The sequence below is a fragment of the Vanellus vanellus genome (assembly GCF_965231255.1).
Source record: "Vanellus vanellus genome assembly, chromosome: Z".
In the NCBI taxonomy this organism is placed as follows: domain Eukaryota; kingdom Metazoa; phylum Chordata; class Aves; order Charadriiformes; family Charadriidae; genus Vanellus; species Vanellus vanellus.
In genome coordinates this window covers 69,576,427-69,590,291 of record NC_138908.1, presented here as the reverse complement: position 1 = coordinate 69,590,291, position 13,865 = coordinate 69,576,427, and the positions used below count along the sequence as shown (strand labels likewise).

At 37.9% G+C, this 13,865-nt stretch overlaps 1 protein-coding gene across 1 annotated transcript in view; it reads right to left on the bottom strand.

The window, feature by feature from the left end:
* Window positions 1–13,865, bottom strand: part of SPEF2 (sperm flagellar 2) — a gene marked incomplete at both ends in the record, with an annotated part of 96,025 nt that overhangs the window by 36,696 nt on the left and 45,464 nt on the right. Inside the window, 5 exons of the mRNA XM_082498005.1 lie at window positions 1,855–1,977; window positions 4,984–5,149; window positions 5,945–6,113; window positions 6,970–7,130; window positions 9,610–9,747. Of these exons, the coding sequence (XP_082354131.1) occupies window positions 1,855–1,977; window positions 4,984–5,149; window positions 5,945–6,113; window positions 6,970–7,130; window positions 9,610–9,747 (757 nt within the window). The remainder of the gene's footprint in view (window positions 1–1,854; window positions 1,978–4,983; window positions 5,150–5,944; window positions 6,114–6,969; window positions 7,131–9,609; window positions 9,748–13,865) is intronic.

Sequence of the window (13,865 nt, the reverse complement as noted above, 5' to 3'; positions counted from 1 at the left end):
AATATTCAACTTGATTTTTCTTCATATTTAACCTTCTGTACTGCATAATCTTTTGATCAGTTAATATTATATAGTAATTGTTATAGTGACTTCAAAGTTAAAGACTGTAAAATTATTTACATTATAATCCTTATTCTATACGCTACTAAGTTTGCAAAAATCTTAGGTCTGGGGTTCAAAGTTTATTTAGGCAACCAATATAAGGCATGTCCTTTTAATGACATTTCTCAGTCACAGTAGAATACAGTCCTGCACTTTCTGCTTTGAGCAAAAAAGAGTTGACGTTCAAAATTTTAAACCATAGACTGGCTTTGAGTCTCACAGAGGGTTATTTTATTTGATGGCAAAGACGTAAGAGTAAAGGTTCTAAGCAACTGAAAATTAGTCACCTTTCTTTAATAGAGTTTAAGGCTGCCTCATTTGTGACTTCTCTGCATTTTCTTTGATCAGCTGCTATCAGTATGTTACAAAGATAAGGGTATGACTATTTTGTCTCCCTGCATTTTCAGAAGCAGGTACTGCACAGTCCATTGATAAAGCTGCTCTCTTAACAATAGCAGAATAAAAGTCAAGGCATATTGATGCAACAGAGAAAAGGAATGTGAAATCATTAAAAGCTTTGCAACTGTCCACAACTATTGACTTTGCAAGTCTCTATGTATCTGTATAATCAAAAGCACAAGCATCCAGTTACCATAGCTGCAAGTGAAACTGTAATCCTCAAATGTACCAGCTATGTGCCTGTGCAATTACAAAATATAACTCAACATATTTAGTCTACCTTAGATTCTTATCTCGGCTTTTTTGTTAAATATAAGGTGAAAATGAAGCAACCTCAAGAAAACAAAACGTGTCAATGAATCACTAAAATTCATCCTCATATTTTTAAGATCTTCAAAGTTACAACCATTCCTCTCCTCCCAAAATCCTAGAATATTTATTCCTAAACTATTTTTGGACTAAACCATGTTGAAAGTGGTAGGTGTATAAGCATTTGGTCTGGTGTGGATCTAAAGAAACCTTATTTATTAACTGCTGTTTGCCCTCTACTTTCTGTAATAAATACTATGCAAAAGTTAGCCTGCCAAGGAGGCAACATACATTACGATGGACTTGCCAAGTGTTGCCAAACAGAATCTCTAACAGCTAGGTTCTATCTTCCCTTTAGCGAGAAAGATGTCTTTTTCTTCTAGTCTAAACCCACCTTCAAAAAAAATGTCAACCCACTTTCAATTTCAGACTTCTGTTTTTCAGACATCTGCGTTTGGCTGCAGTTGACCAATTGGCTTGGAAGTTATTGGGTAAGACAAAGAGACAGAATAACTGAACAATATGTAATTTTTGGAAGGGACTGTCTGGAAAGGAGTTTGCAAGAATAAACAAAATCTGTGTCTTTCTGCTTGAATCCCATGTGGCTTGAGGAAGAAGAATCAGAGAGAAGAGCATGAATGACATATGTAATTGCCAACAAATTCTTTCCCAGACCAAAACATTTCAAATACCAAATTCAATTCAATTGAATACTGAAGAGTGGCTAACCACCAATGTGAAACTTATTCTCTCACAATGAATACTTGCTTAGTCATGGAAAAAGAAATTAAATGAAATGAAACAGAAGAGAACAAAAAGAAGAATGAAAAACACATTTCTATTTTAAATATATTTCCCACAAAATCATGGATGACTACCATCCTAGAAAAATTCCTGATTTCTCCAGACATTCTTTTTTCTCTCCTCCTTTTTCTTACTTATCCACCCATTTTTCCCAGAGTTTCTGGCTAGTTTTGACTATTACACTACCAAAATTAGGAATAATAGTCACCCCCCAGTATATGTAACCAAAAAGTAACATACCCTCATGTTTCAAGGCACTGAAATATTCTTGCTTTATTTTAATTGCCAGTTCTTGTTTCTTTAATTCTTCTGCAGTCATAGGAAGTGGACTAACTTCAACCACAGTTGCAGTACAAGGTGGTCCTGCAGGAAAACAGACCTCTCACACACAGTCTTTGGACTTTGCTGGTAAGTTTGTGTATCCACATACAGGCAGTCGCAAGAGAGCACACTTTTTAAAATGAAAAATAGCACTTTCCACCTTACTTGATGTGACCATTTATGACTAGACAAATGTGATTACTCAGGTGTCTTATGTCAACATATTTAGATTTCTTCTAATGTGATTTATGTCTGCAAGACATGCTAAGATTAACACTGCATAAAATTACTCCAGCATACAGAACTGTATAAAATTGGTTAAACAACATCCTAAAATATATTTCTGAATAGAAAATCATGACTGAGTTGTGATCAAGTGATCATGTGAACATGCCTCTGTTGTGATCCTAGATGGTGAAAATGTCCTCTTTGACCCTAAAATCTACCAATTTATCACACCCAGCACATAAATAAAACTCTTTTGAATGATAGCTGTTCCTTCTGGAGCAACTTCAAGTTTAGCAAACTGTAGTAAAAATGCTATGGTAGTTAACATCCTTGGTTACCATCAAAGCAGTGAAAATAACAATAATATTATTCAAAAAAATCATACTATATCAGAAGAAAAAAAGAGAGGATGTTATTTCTTGCCTTTCTAACCCATTCTGTTAGCTGCTTCTCCTGCTTGTTCTGATTTACATGTCTATGAACAGACATTGTAAAGGTATTTTATCATGTTTTTGAAGATTGCATGAACTTCTGCAGTCGCAAGACTTTGACTGTTACTCAAAAATATTAAAATATTTCTGTTTATTCCTAGAAGAAGAGTAGATGGAGCTGTTACAGAAAAAAATAATGACATCTGCATGATGTATGAGGTAAACAAATAAGTGCAAATGGTCAAATCTAGAAGTGATAAAATTATATGTGGTAAATCATATCACTCAGTTACTAGCCTATAGCTGTATTCTAGGGAACTCTTCTATTGGAGGAGCATTACAGTAACACTGTATTCAGCATGACATCAAAGTTAATAGTTCAGTTACAGATCTATCAATTGATACTTCATCTTCTACCATGAGGAATGCACAGTTGAGTTCTAGTTGCAGTTCTGTCCCTTTATAGTTTTGCAATTTCAGGTAAGTCATCTAGTACCAGGTCTGAACAAAAATTTAGTTCCAAGAAGCAATCCACAAACTCCAACCTAGCCACTTAGCATACAACAGGTGATAGCTGCTGATTTTCTATTACAAAGCTTTTCTAGAAACCTGAAAATCTGCTACTCTCTTGGCTGGATTGAGATGTGCTAAGCACACACCTAAGGCTCCCTGGGGCTCACAAATTAGGTATCCATGTGGCTAAGTACTTGCAGGGCTATACTTGTTCACTGTACTACGAGAGAGAGAGAGCACTGAGTAGAGTGCAAATAAAATCTCTGTCAAAGAAAATAAGTCAGCTGCTTCATACATAATAACTCTGTAGTTACATATTTCTCTCTTGGTACCTGAACTTCAGGCTATGCTTACATCCATAGGGCTTGAACCCCCCTCTTGCAATGTAGAATATCCTTACAAAAGATACAAGGGTTAGGCTACTAGCCTTGCTTCCTGCTGGAGCTATGATATTTTGCAGAAAGAAGTGGAAGTTACTTAAATTACTACCTGCTCAAGGAAGTATTTATGAAAAAAGGTATAAACAGCATTGCATGCCAGGATTCCCTTCAGCAGACTGCCTAAATTTCTAGGCTAAAGAGATATGGAATTTTAGGTCTGTTTCCCTTTTGCAAATAAATTTTGTAGGTTGGACAGATTCTTCCCAGGCCTACAAGCAAGATCATAGAATCATAGAATGGTTTGGGATGGAAGGGACATAAAAGATCATCTAGTTCCAAACCCACCACCCTGGGCAGGGACACCTCTCACTAGATCAGGCTACTCAAAGCCCCATCCAGTCTAGCCTTAAACACTTCCAGGGATGGGGCATCCACAACTTCCCTGGGCAACAGGTTCCAGTGTCTCACTACCCTCACAGTAGAGAATTTCTTCCTAATATCTAGTCTAAATCAACCCTTTTTAAGTTTAAAACCATCACTCCTCGTCATATCACTACACTCCCTGATAAAGAGTCCCTCTCCATCTTTCTAGTAGGCTCCCTTTAGGTACTGGAAGGCTGCTATAGGGTCTCCCCAGAACCTTCTCTTCTCCAGGCTGAACAACCCCAACTCTCTCAGCCTGTCTTCACAGGAGAGCTGCTCCAGCCCTCTGATCATCTTTGTGGCCCTCCTCTAGACTCACTCCAACAGCTCCATGTCCTTCTGTTGGGGGCCCCAGAGCCGGACGCAATATTCCAGGTGGGGTCTTGCAAGAGTGGAGTAGAGGGGCAGAATCACCTCTCTCGACCTGCCGGCCACGCTTCTTTTGGTGCAGCCCAGGATGCCAAGATCTACCTCAATCAGAGTCTGCTCTTTTTTAAGAACTACATATGCCATTAGATTTTATGTTCTTTATTGTTATAATGTAATGTTATAATTACTATAATGTTACCATTATATAAAAAAATGATGGACCTTGATAGATCCATGCTACTACATGGCTGATGAATTCATTCCAAAATCTCTTGGGGCATTGGATAATTTATCCATTCTATTCCAGTACTTTTATTTTAATATTTGAAATTTTTTGACTTAGGACTGGAAAGTAGGCAGAATTTAATGGAATTTTATTTAATTTGACAAACTAGTTCTAACTATTCAATTCCAAAACAGCACTTGGAGAAAAAATAATATTTACTTTCTAGGTTCTATTTAAAATACTTATTCCTACATAGTAATGATGACAACACGTATGATTAAATAAATACAACTGCTTTTCAAAAGTCTCTGCACTCTTTTATCACTACCAGCTTTTCACATTGATATGTCACATTGACATTTCAAAAGAGAAACTGAATCCAAATTAAATGTCTTGGCTTACTCTTTTCTGTATTACTGACACATTTACATCTCAGTAATTTCAAGCACTACTAAAACAAAGACTGCATTTCAAATACCTTTCTTTTTAGTAGCTGATTTGGGAGAAAGCTTTTTGGTATCTTTGGCAACTTTCCCAGTAGCTTTGCCTGACAGTGTCTGTGATGATTTCAGATCTTCTTTCAGTTCTAGCTGCTGACGTTCTTTTTCTTCTTCCATTTCTTTAGACTGTATTTCAGCTGTTACCTTGACACCATAGTCACACATAGTAAAGTACATAATATCAACACTGCAGCTACTGTTTTAAATAACCTATACTTGCTGAAAGTACTTGCTAAGACATAAACACATAAATAAAACAAAGAAGATACTTTAACTAATTAAATCTATTACATTTTGTTATTTATCAAAAATAAAATTCTACTGCAAAAATGCAAGACGGAGAGATAGTGGGTTTAACTCTTGTAATCCATTACCTGACATCTAGGAAAAAGTGAAAAATGTAAGAATCAACAATATGCAAAGCATGACTACAGTTACTTTGTAAGGGGACTGAAATTTATGTATTTTAAAATTATCAAGGAGAAAAGAAAAAGCAAACCTAGAAACCAACCATTTGAAAAGCCAACCTAATTTACTTTTAGCTATATAGAACAAAGAATCTAACTATAGCTTTCGAAGTTGTGAAAGGTTTGAGCAAACATTGCATCACAGGATAAAAGTTGTCCTTTTTCTCACGCTTCTATTGAGGGATAAGGGGAAAGTTCATCATGGAAGCAGAGATATAGAGTCAACATTCAAAGCATTTCTCTGAGTAATGGAATGAAGGGGTCAGATATAAATACAGAGGTGCTGATAATATACAGATTCCAATATTTTGCTCATAGAAACACAAACATATTAAATGGAAATATCAGTGGTGAAGCAAGAGGCATGAAATTGAGATACGCAGTGTGAAGGCTGTGTGTTTAGGCTGCCTACGGAATGGAAGGCTTCGACTATCCGATCAATAAATATTTAAGTAAATAAAATATTCCTTACCATATTTGATACTGCTGTTACTGCTGTTTGCCATGTATCAGTAATAAGATTTTCATCTTTCCTAAAAGTGGTCACTATGTTTTCAAAATTCTTCTGCAGAGTTCCTTTGCTTTTTGACTTGGTAATATTTATTTCTGGTGAAGGCAGTTTCCAAGAAACTAGAGGAATCCTTAAAAATAAAATATAAGGCATAACTCACACCCCCCCCCTTTACAAAAAGTGTTAATTTATGAATATATTGGAGAATATGATAAGAGAATGAGAATGCTATTTTCAAAATTTGCCATAGCAAAAGAAAAGGGATGAACCCTTATGACCAAAACTGGTAAAATGTGTGGATGCCAAGAAAATTGTCTAGTTTAACTACAGAAGCTAAGAAATAATAATAGATGGATAAAACTATGTGAAATTACTACATGTTCTGCTGATATATTCCACATGGGCTAGAAGCGTAGCCGCATTACTCAGATAGTTTCTAAATGAATTGTAAGTATTTAAAAAAAACAGGTGTCATTATTGACAGCATTTTTGATACTGTGAAACTATTTGATGGTATCCCTTACCTTTTAATACGGCATTCAGTTCTGTGCATCTTTGTAAGCTGCTTTGATTTATATTTGTCATTACATAACCCATTTAATTATATTTGTTGGTGTTAATTTTAAACCTGTTAATGTTCCATAATAATATTTAACTTACTAACGTAAGGATTGTGCTGGAAACTGTCAGCAACAGAGAAGAAAGTAAGAAACATTACTATGAAAGATTTCTTTCTAAGGCAGCTTTTACAATGTTTTATAATTCAGAGACGCATTAGTGAAAATGATATAGGTAAATCAATTAAAAAATCAGGGATAAATTAAACCTATAAGATGATTCAAGATTAATCATTTGACTATATTCCCTAGTTAAAAATTCTCATTTCCCCATCCTTTGAAATATTCACATATATCTATTTCCACATACACGCACAAAGATATCAGTGCATTGTATTTGTTGATGTTTGTATAATAACGCATTTCTACCTTCTTGATTTGTTTTGATCTTCTTTCTGCTCCACATCAATAACATCTAACAATGGGATTCTAGTAAAATTTTGACCATCATCTGTTGGTATTTTTCCTTCCATTGCCCTATAATAGTCACGGAGAAGTTTCTTTGTATCTTGGAAACGATCCACTTCAACCTTAAGAAGAAAGGACAGAAAGATTGCAATTCACAACAAATTTCTGTTACATTTTTAAATACATTATAGCAGAAGCAATTTTAAATCCTAAGAGTTTGAGGGAGAGCGACAAACATAACTGTATTTCTTTGAAAATGTATAGTGTATTCAATGCATACTTCTACTTGCATTTATAATGTCTTCACACTGGTATTTCTAAGGATTAATAAAAATCTTTGTTAGAATAGGAAAAATTATTTACAATAAATAATTTTTGATGCATGAAATTTAATTACAATATATTTTCATATATGTGTATTTCTACAGTAGCAAGTATACTGGTACCAACAAATTATAGGGATCTTTTTGTCCAAAAGAAATAAAATCTTTAATAGCATAAAATAAACAGGTTGAAGCGATAGAGAAATTTGTAAAAGCCATACAGATTTTCTGGACCAAAGAAATCAACAGACTTTAGGCACCTAAGTGTCTTGGAGATCTTTTTGTGTGAATCATCTTGGAAGAAATTAAGTAAGATTCAAAAAACATTTCACACCTGTCATACTTTGATTTATTGATAGAGTATGGTGTTACTTTCTAACTGACAAAACAGTACTAAATATTCATGGGAAAATGCACAAAACCACATTCACAAAACAAAAGAGAAAACCTTTGTGGTATAAACCAGCACTTATCCATAAGTTAGGGAGTAAATATCTTTTAGTATAACAGTACACGCACAGAAAGGTGGAAAGAAATCTGATAAACGGCATTTATATAAATCTATGTGTTTATACAGTAACAAAGCCACCTGGGGAATATATGTAGCTTCCCACAGAAAAACCCACAAAGAGCTCAGGAGCAAAGAAGCCTATTTTTGGCTGCTTCTCAAACGAAGCCATGACATAAAGATATAGTTATTATATTTTTAGTTCTGTGGTTTTAGCGTTAATAATTCATTTATTTTGGGAGTATATAGTAAGTAAAGAAAGTAAAAATGGTTTCCTTTGTATTTTTCTTTAGAAAAACAAAAGCTTACACATGGTTAATATATGTATTGGCAATTTTAAAGGCTATCCTGCATATCCACACAGGACAGATCAAATTAGACTCATAGTGATTCTCCTCTGGACTGCCATCATACATGTCCATGAAATTCTGCTAGAATAGAATTTGGATTGCAAAGTTATACATGAATATGAAAGGAGAAAGAGAAAAGATTTAAATTTGGCAATAAGTTTGGCAATATTACTTTAATTTGGCTCCCTTATGCATATAACACAAGATATATTTTTTAAATTCTCAGTCTTATATATATCTTAATTACAGGATTAATGCGATTCAGTTAGTCAGCAGTTATTTGATATTTAGACCTCTTTCTTTAGGTGGTGGCCTTAAGTCATTATTTAGGGCATTATTTAGACTCTTGGAAAACAGAATTAATAATTTCCCTACTATGGCAACTGAATACTTTGCAAACTTTACTTAAATTACCATAACACTCATATGAGATAAGAGAGTGGGTCCCTTGTTTATTCAACATATAAAACACAGAGAAGTAAAGGGAAGGGAGCCCACCCTAAGCTGCTTAGGTCCGACTTTTCAGCCAAGTTAGCATAACATGGCACATGTTTAAAGCATTGTTTTCATTGTCTTCTTTAAAGTTGCCACAAATTTCAGAGAATAGTCACTAGGTTTACAGAAAAGAATATCTAGTCCAGTCTAGACTGGTCTATTCTAGTCCAGTCCAGCTCTAAACCAAATCTATGCACCTAGAACAGCAGTCACAGGGAAATCTTACTTTACTTCAGGAACTGAAAAAACTAATGTTTAAGCTGAAGTAGGTGAAAGGCTTAATGGAGGGCTTAAAAGGAGTGGAGAGCCAAGTAATTGAAGATGGTGTCTCAAAAACTTTAAGGTTATATGTGTGAAACCTAGGTCATATTTGAATGGATTTTCTTAAGTGCAACAAATGATATTACATTCACAAAAACATTCATTGCAAATTTTTTTTTCAGTCTGTAGGTAAAATTTCAAGTCACATTGGTCAAGTCAAAACTGAAATAATTTTGTGATACAGGAAATAGAGAACAACTGTAACAGCAAGTGGGTCTACAACAGCAGTGAGTTATATAATTTGTATAGCTGTCAATATGATCACAGAAGGATAAACAGCTCTAACATTTCTGTTACAAAACTCGGATGATTCTCTGGACTGATAAAATTGCAAAAAGTAGCATTATACACTACAGATTGAAAATTTGGGGGGTTGGACAATAACTGGTATTTTTCAGTTAAACAGTTAAATGTATGGAATGTCATCCACTTTTTTGTCTCTTAACTTTCTAGATAACTTCAGAAAAGGCATGAACACTTGCTTATCTAATTCTCAATTCCTCATTTATTTTGAGCCAACCATATGAAATTCCTCTGACGCTCACTGTCCTCCAAATCTAATTCACTGTCCCCTTCCATTGCAGACTCTGTAGTAGATCCATACCTGCATAAGTGAAAAGAAATGGTTCATTGCAATTCCCCTACGATCTGGTAACCAGCCATCATTCATGATATCGGTACGTTCCTGCTCTGCTTCTTCCCTTCTGTTATCACAGATATCCCAGAGAAGATCTCTTAGGTCCTAAAACACAAAATCAAATGTGACAAATAACTAGGAAAGAAAACTTAAATACCTTTTTAATATTTATTATTAAAAAAAATAATTTTTTGCCTATGCCTCCCATTTGAGCCTTTTTCGTTATTGTTATAAATGTCAAAGCCTGGTCAACAAGTCATGTGCTTCCAGAGAGCTGACAGAAAATAGCTTTACAACGGTGCCAGAGAGAAGAATACAGAGGTATGAGATCAATGTGGAGGCTGCCTTGCTTTCCTTAGGCAGAGAAGACCTATCTAAGCTAGACAAAGAGCTGAGAATATGAATAGTTAAGCTTCCACTGCCCCAACAACTATCCACTTGAATGGGTTGCTAACTAACACACTTATAAGAATACTCTAAAGGGATGTGCAATATGAAAAATTCTGAGAAAATTATGTTGGAGTTCAGGTATTCTTCCAATTTAGATAGCTCCACGCCATTTTTCTTTAACATTCTTTGTAACTAAGGGCTTTTCAGCTACTGACTATATCTAATAGCAGCACTACGTGGCTCACTGACAGCACTGAAGACCTACTAAACATACAATATGCATGTAAACCCTCTGTTCCCCATTGCCATCTCTGCATGGAAGCAGTGTGACAGACCTCTATGTAATAAGAGGCAAACATAGAATTGTAGAATCACTGAGTTTGGAAGGGACCTTTAAGATCATCAAGTCCAACCATTAACCTACCCTGACAAAAACCACTCCTAAACCATGTCCCCAAGTACCACATCTACCCCTTTTTTAAACACCTCCAGGGATGGTGAATCCACCACCTCCCTGGACAGCCTATTCCAATGTATAACAACACTTTCACTGAAAAAATGTTTCCTAATATCCAATCTAAACCTCCCCTGACATAACTTGAACTCATTTCTTCTCATCCTATCACTTGTAACCAGGAAGAAGAGGTCAGCCCCCACCTCTCTACAACCTCCTTTCAGGTACTTGTAGAGGGTGATAAGGTCTCCCCTCAGCCTCCTCTTTTCCAGGCTAAACAACCCTAGCTCCCTCAGTTGTTCCTCGTAAGACTTGTCCTCCAGACTCCTCACCAGCTTTGTAGCCCTTCTCTGGACACACTCCAACACCTCAATGTCCTTCTTGTAGTGAAGGGCCCAAAACTGAACACAGTACTTGAGGTGGGGTCTCACCAGTGCTGAGTACAAGGGGATGATCACTTCCCTAGTCCTGGTCACCACACCATTCCTGTTACAGGCCAGGATGCTGTTTGCCTTCTTGGCCACCTGGGCACACTGCTGGCTCATATTCAGCCGGCTGTCCACCAACACCTCCAGGTCCTTTTCTGCTGGGCAGCTTTTGAACCACTCCACCACACTCCTGTAGCGCTGCATGGGGTTGTTGTGACCCAAGGGCAGGACCTGGCACTTGGCCTTGTTGAACCTCAAACTATTGGCCTCAACCCATTGGTCCAGTCTGTCCAGATCCCTCTGTAGAGCCTTCCTACCCTCAAGCAGATCAACATGCCCGCCTAGTTTAGTGTCATCTGCAAACTTCCTGAGGGTGTGTTCGATCCCCTCATCCAGATCATTGATAAAGATATTAAACAGAACTGGCCCCAGCACCAAGCCCTGAGGGGCACCACTTGTGACCAGACACCAACTGGATTTAACTCCATTCACCACCAATGGGAAGAGTGCCATTAAATGCGGTACTAGGGTAGGCTAAAATGAGTTCTCTTGGGCTCCAAGCAGTTTTACCCCACCTGACCTGTTTTGGGATAAAGAGAAAAGGTGTTCCAGACTACTAGCCCTGCAATGAGGAGCTTAGGCTTCAGGTGGTAAGTGATTCCATATTCACCAGGTCTTGGTCTCAGCCTAATATGTCAGATCCTGTTTCTCTCCCTCCATCCAAAAACTTCAGACAAATCCACTTGTCCTCTGTTGGACAAAAGCCACAGGAAAGATGAAAAGTCTTTGGACTACCTAACACATCAATGATGGCATAGATAGAACGTAGAAAAGGTGAAGGCTACCAGACATTCGTGGTTGTCCACATTGTACAATATATACATAAGGATATGCTACTGAATCAAAAAGATACAAGCATACAACTTATCTGTTTTGCAGTGGTGAGTTGACCTTGGATGGCTGCCAGGCGTCCACCAAACTGTTCTATCACTCCCCCTCCTCACAGGACAGGAGGAGAAAATATTGTGGAAATGCTTGTGGGTCAAGATATGATGGGGGGATCACTCACCCATTACTGTCATGTGCAAAAGTGAATCAACTTGGGGAAAGTAATTTAATTGTTGTCAGTTAATAACTGAGCAGAATAGTGAGAAATAGGACAAAACTAAAAACACCTTTCCCCCACCCCTTCTTCTTCCCAGGCTCAACTTTACTCCTGAATCTTCTACCTCCTGCTCCCCAAGTGGCGCAGGGAGGATGAGGAATAGGGTGTTGCAGTGAGTTCATCATGTGTTGTCTCTGCCTCTCCTTTCTCCTTACATTCTTCCCCTGCTCCAGAGTGGGCTCCCTCTCATGGGATACAGTCCTTCATGAACTTCTCCAACATGTATCTTTTCCATGGGCTGCAGTTCTTCAAAAACTGCTCCAGTGTAGGTCTGTTTCACGGGGTGCCATCCTTCAGGATGATAGTTCTCCAGCATGGGCCACCAGGTCCTGTCAGAACACCTGCTCCTGTGTGGGCTCCACTCTATGGGCCACAGTTCCTGCCAGGAGCCTTCTCTGTTGTGGGCTGTCCACAGGCTGCCGCTCCCTTCAGGGCACATCCACCAGCTCCAGCATGGAGTCCTCCATGGGCTGCAGGGTGGATATCTGCTTCACTGTGGTCCTCCATGGTCTGTAGCGGAATAACCTGCATCACCATGGTCTTCTCCACAGGTTGCAGGGGAATCTCTGCTCTGGTGCCTGGAACACCTACTCCTCCTCCTTCTTTACTGACCTGGGTGACTGCATAGCTGTTTCTCTAACATTTTCTCACTCCTCACAGTTGCCATACAATGTTTTTCACCCTTTCTTAAGTATGCTATCACAGAGGCACCACCACAGTCGCTGACTGGCTCAGCTTTGGCCAGCAGCAGGTCCGTCTTGGAGCCAGCTGGCATTGGCTCTGTTCGACATGGGGGCAGCCTCTAATGTCTTCTTGCAGAAGCCACCTCTGCAGACTCTCTGCTACCAAAATCTTGCCACAAAAATCCAATACTATACCAACAAAAAAAAATGATGTTTTGTACAAACTCATGTACAGCTCTTTCCAGTACCTTCCTGAGACACATAAGGAGGAGCATTTTCTTCTTTGTCTTCATATTATTCAAGTCACAGTTTTGATTTACTCTAAGCAGCGGAGATAATCGGAGAGGGAGACAGTGAGATATCTTCCTCTGTGAGAAGTTAAAAGAATGTTTTATGTGTCTCTTCCTCTCCTACCACTCGTCCTCTTTTCAAAGTCAAGCAATTTCTCTCTCTTTCCTTGTACTTAGGTGGGTGAAAAAAAGAAAAAATGGATGCATGTGCTAAGTTGTCTCTTATCTGGAACAACAGTAGTGGGACCAAGTGACTGACCATGTTCAATAATAGCAACGGAGTGAGAGGGAAGTTGGAGAAATTACTGAAAGACAGAGTAACAGAGATGGGCTGCTGAAGTGCATTTTGGCCACAGTGATTCTGAGTTTGGATCTTTAGGATGCCAAAGCCTTGGCTGCCCTTTGGGCCTTAGGCCTTTGAGGAATTTTTCACACATCACAAAATGGGGTGGATTTTTACATTTTCCAATTGATATCAGCGAAATTTGTTTTTTTTGGGTTTCACAGCTGGCAGCTTCCAGTGTGGATAGTGTTTCAGAAAGGGTCTAACTGAGATGACAGAGTTGAGCAGTCTGGGAAAGCTGAAAATGTTTGAGGAAAAACATTCCACAGATTACCACCCTTTTCATTTCCTCTCTCTCATTTTCTAGCATCAAGGAAGGATGGATGACAGAATTCTCACATTCAGGGAGGTACAACGGGCAGGGCTTAAAAACCCTTCATCTTCACATTCACCCACAGGTTTGGGATCCACAAGGACTGGAATGGGTCATTCAGAAACAGAAATTCTGGAAATCATATATTTATTCCAAA